Source organism: Mya arenaria, chromosome 16 (genome assembly GCF_026914265.1).
Source record: "Mya arenaria isolate MELC-2E11 chromosome 16, ASM2691426v1".
In the NCBI taxonomy this organism is placed as follows: Eukaryota; Metazoa; Mollusca; class Bivalvia; order Myida; family Myidae; genus Mya; species Mya arenaria.
This window is the reverse complement of record NC_069137.1, coordinates 41,064,917-41,068,093: the sequence shown is the minus strand read 5'-3', so window position 1 is coordinate 41,068,093 and position 3,177 is coordinate 41,064,917. Positions and strand designations below refer to the sequence as shown.

At 35.0% G+C, this 3,177-nt stretch overlaps 1 protein-coding gene across 1 annotated transcript; it reads left to right on the top strand.

The window, feature by feature from the left end:
* Positions 1 to 467: 467 nt before the first annotated feature.
* On the top strand, positions 468 to 2,731 carry LOC128221121 (uncharacterized). The gene is made up of 3 exons (XM_052929575.1): positions 468 to 897; positions 1,131 to 1,327; positions 1,546 to 2,731. The coding sequence occupies exons 1-3, from the start codon at positions 583 to 585 to the stop codon at positions 2,597 to 2,599; spliced, it is 1,566 nt and encodes a 521-aa protein (XP_052785535.1). The 5' UTR covers positions 468 to 582; the 3' UTR covers positions 2,600 to 2,731.
* Positions 2,732 to 3,177: the final 446 nt, after the last annotated feature.

Below are 3,177 nucleotides of genomic sequence, written 5' to 3'. Positions count from 1 at the left end.
TTCACAAGGTTCCAACACAGTCACTCTATTCCTGTGACTTTCTGTGTCTTTTTGGATTATCGGTTCGACAATGGTCCTTGTCACGCCTTTGTATGTCTGTCATCTTAGTTGCATTAGGTTCCCTGCCTCAGGATTAAATATCACTCGTGACAAAATATAATGACGACTTTGTGTCATAGATGCATGTAGATAATGTCTCAGGTTTTGTCCTAGAAGTGTTTACAAGAATATTACTTTGATTTAAATATTCAATCGTTATCAGTTACTAGTATGTGAAATTGGACAACATGTAAATTGTCAGTGTTAGCGACATACCACATGTTTGAAGAATCAATATGTTTTTTAGGAATCATACACACTAAAAAGTGAAATGTTTATTGTTTCCTAACCAAGATGCTTTCGCTTTAATGGTTGAATATAAGTACAGTGTGACTGAGTGCTTGAAATAAAACAATGAACTAGGTGTCCTTTCCGATAACTCGATTATCTTTCCCTGAATACTCTTCAAGTGGGCATGCGCAAAAAGCGGAAATTTACTTCCGGGGACTACACAAACCAGGAAGTAAACAGCAACAAGTGAAAATGGAAAGTAAAGATTCAAAACTAATAAAGAAAACGGGCAGGAAAACCCCTAAGTACTGTTGTATTTGTAAAGGAATTTACAGAGGAAAGGTTATTGATGGGAGAAAAGTGTCATTGCACCGTTTTCCTCAGAACAAACGTTTAAAACGTGTGTGGGTGCAGCGATGTAAAACGGTCATGAGATCGTTCCAGTGGAATGAACACAGACGATTGTGTAGTGAGCATTTTGTTGGCTTCAGAGGACCTTCACTCCAGCATACACTTCCATCTATGTTTCCAACTGAGACTGGTGCTACCAAAACCTTCCAGCCAACGGTATTTTTTATTTCTTATATAAGTTTAAGTTCTTCCTTACATGCACCTCAAAATGAATTATGTTATATCAACGGTGCTTAAAAACAATGTCACAGCACTTATTTGTAAATTTTGTAATTTAAGAAATGATTAAAGAATTGTTTTCAAATACAGCCTGGAAAAATGTGTACCATATAGCCTGGCAGATTTTGTACTAAAACATTTATCTTATACAGTTTCATTTGCAATTTCAGCTCCTTGATGAAGACGTAGGTGATGATGATGATGGTGATACGGTCAATGACGATTTAGACCTAGAACTGTCAAATGATGATAGTATACAGCCACAACTGTCATTTGTATCCCCTTCCGGGCATGCCATTGATACCTCTGTCCACCTGCATGATTACTGCATGGGACCAGTACTACAGCCACAGAATCAGTCCTTTAGGTATTGTTCAATATATATATATATTGCTTCTTGTGCTATGAAATCGATCTGATAAGTTAATTACTTCTGATCATTTTTCTTCATTCTTTAACAAAAATAGGAAAATTTAAGTGTTTGTAAATGTTTAAGGCCAAAAAAACAAACATTTGGTTAGGGTTACCAGACTGTACATGTAAGATGTGGTAAATGGGTACATGATCAATTTGTATATGTTTCAGATGTTGTGACACACAGACTGAGAACAACTGTGCAGTGATGGAAGTACAAACTGAAGAAAGTTTCCTGGGAAAAACAGCAGACTTCAGTTCACAAACAGAACATTCTACTAGAGACTTTGGTGTACAATGTCAGCTACCTATGCTCACATATGATGACGTAAAATACAATGACGATTTGGTCAGTTTTTACACCGGAATCCCTAATCGAGTTGTGTTTGAAGCTTTGTTTGATGAAATCAAGGATGAAGCTGAAGTGCGGACATCAAGGCGGAAACTTAACTATAAAGATTCAGATGGAGGACGGCCAAGAACTCTAAGTGTTCTGGATGAATTTTTCATGGTGCTGATGCGCCTACGTCTAGGTCTGTTATTTGAAGATCTAGGTACTAGGTTTTGCATATCCACTTCACAATGTAGTGACATTGTTGAAAGATGGATCAACTATTTACATGTACAATTATCCTTTCTTGTTCAATGGCCATCTCGTGAGGTAGTGAAAAATAACATGCCTGAACAATTTAAAGAGAAATATTCTAACACTAGAATTATTATCGACTGCACTGAAATTTACAGTGAAACATCCAGTTCTCTTTCTTTGAAAAGTTTAATGTACAGTGATTACAAGTCTCACATGACTCATAAGATTTTGGTGGGTATAAGCCCAAATGGTGTTGTAACTTTTGTTTCTGACTGTTGGGTGGGCTGTACCAGTGACAAGAAACTCACAGAAAAATGTGGACTCTTGGACTTGCTTGAAGAAGGAGACGCCATAATGGTTGATAAGGGTTTCACTATTACAGACCTTACTACTCCAAGAGGCATTCATCTCATTATTCCACCATTTAAACAGAAAGGAAAACAATTCTCTAAACGTGAGGTTCTCCTTACAAAAGATATTGCAAGTTTACGAATACATGTTGAAAGGCAAATGGAGAGAATCAAGAACTTTCGAATATTGCATGGCAATATTCCTATAACACAGTCAAGGAGAATTTCTAAAGTGTTCAAAATATGCACATATTTGACAAATCTATGGCCACCACTTGTTCAATAATAACTCATGTGTCAATGAAAGCGTTTGTATATATCAAGCATTAGATTTAGGGATAAAAACTTGTATACTTCTAACTAGAACAATGAAATTACAATTTTGTTTTAAAATCATTTTTTCGAGCAAGTTATATGATAACATATGAGATTACACATTTGATTCAGGTTTGACAAAAATGGATAAGGAAATATGCTCATGTGAATGGATTTCAAGATTTGATTTGAAACATGTATGCATTAACTGATCAATTTATTGATATAATTTTTTGTTTGTGAAACATCTGCTTTGTATTTTGTGGTTTTATTATTTGTAACATTTCTAAGAATAAAAGTCAAAGATCACTTATTAAGTTTGGCTCTGAAATGAGTTTTTTTTTATTTGCCATGTGTAATTGATCTACCACGTACTTCAAATCATTAGTATTGAATTGCTTAAAGGATTTTTCAGTATGAACCATTTTCATATCAGTTTCATAATTGAACTAAGTGGAAATAAGAATAGGCAAGAGTGCCATAGATCAAACTGAAATGCCCGACAAATGTTAACTTTAAGATACATTAGATTAAAAAAACTAGCCCCAT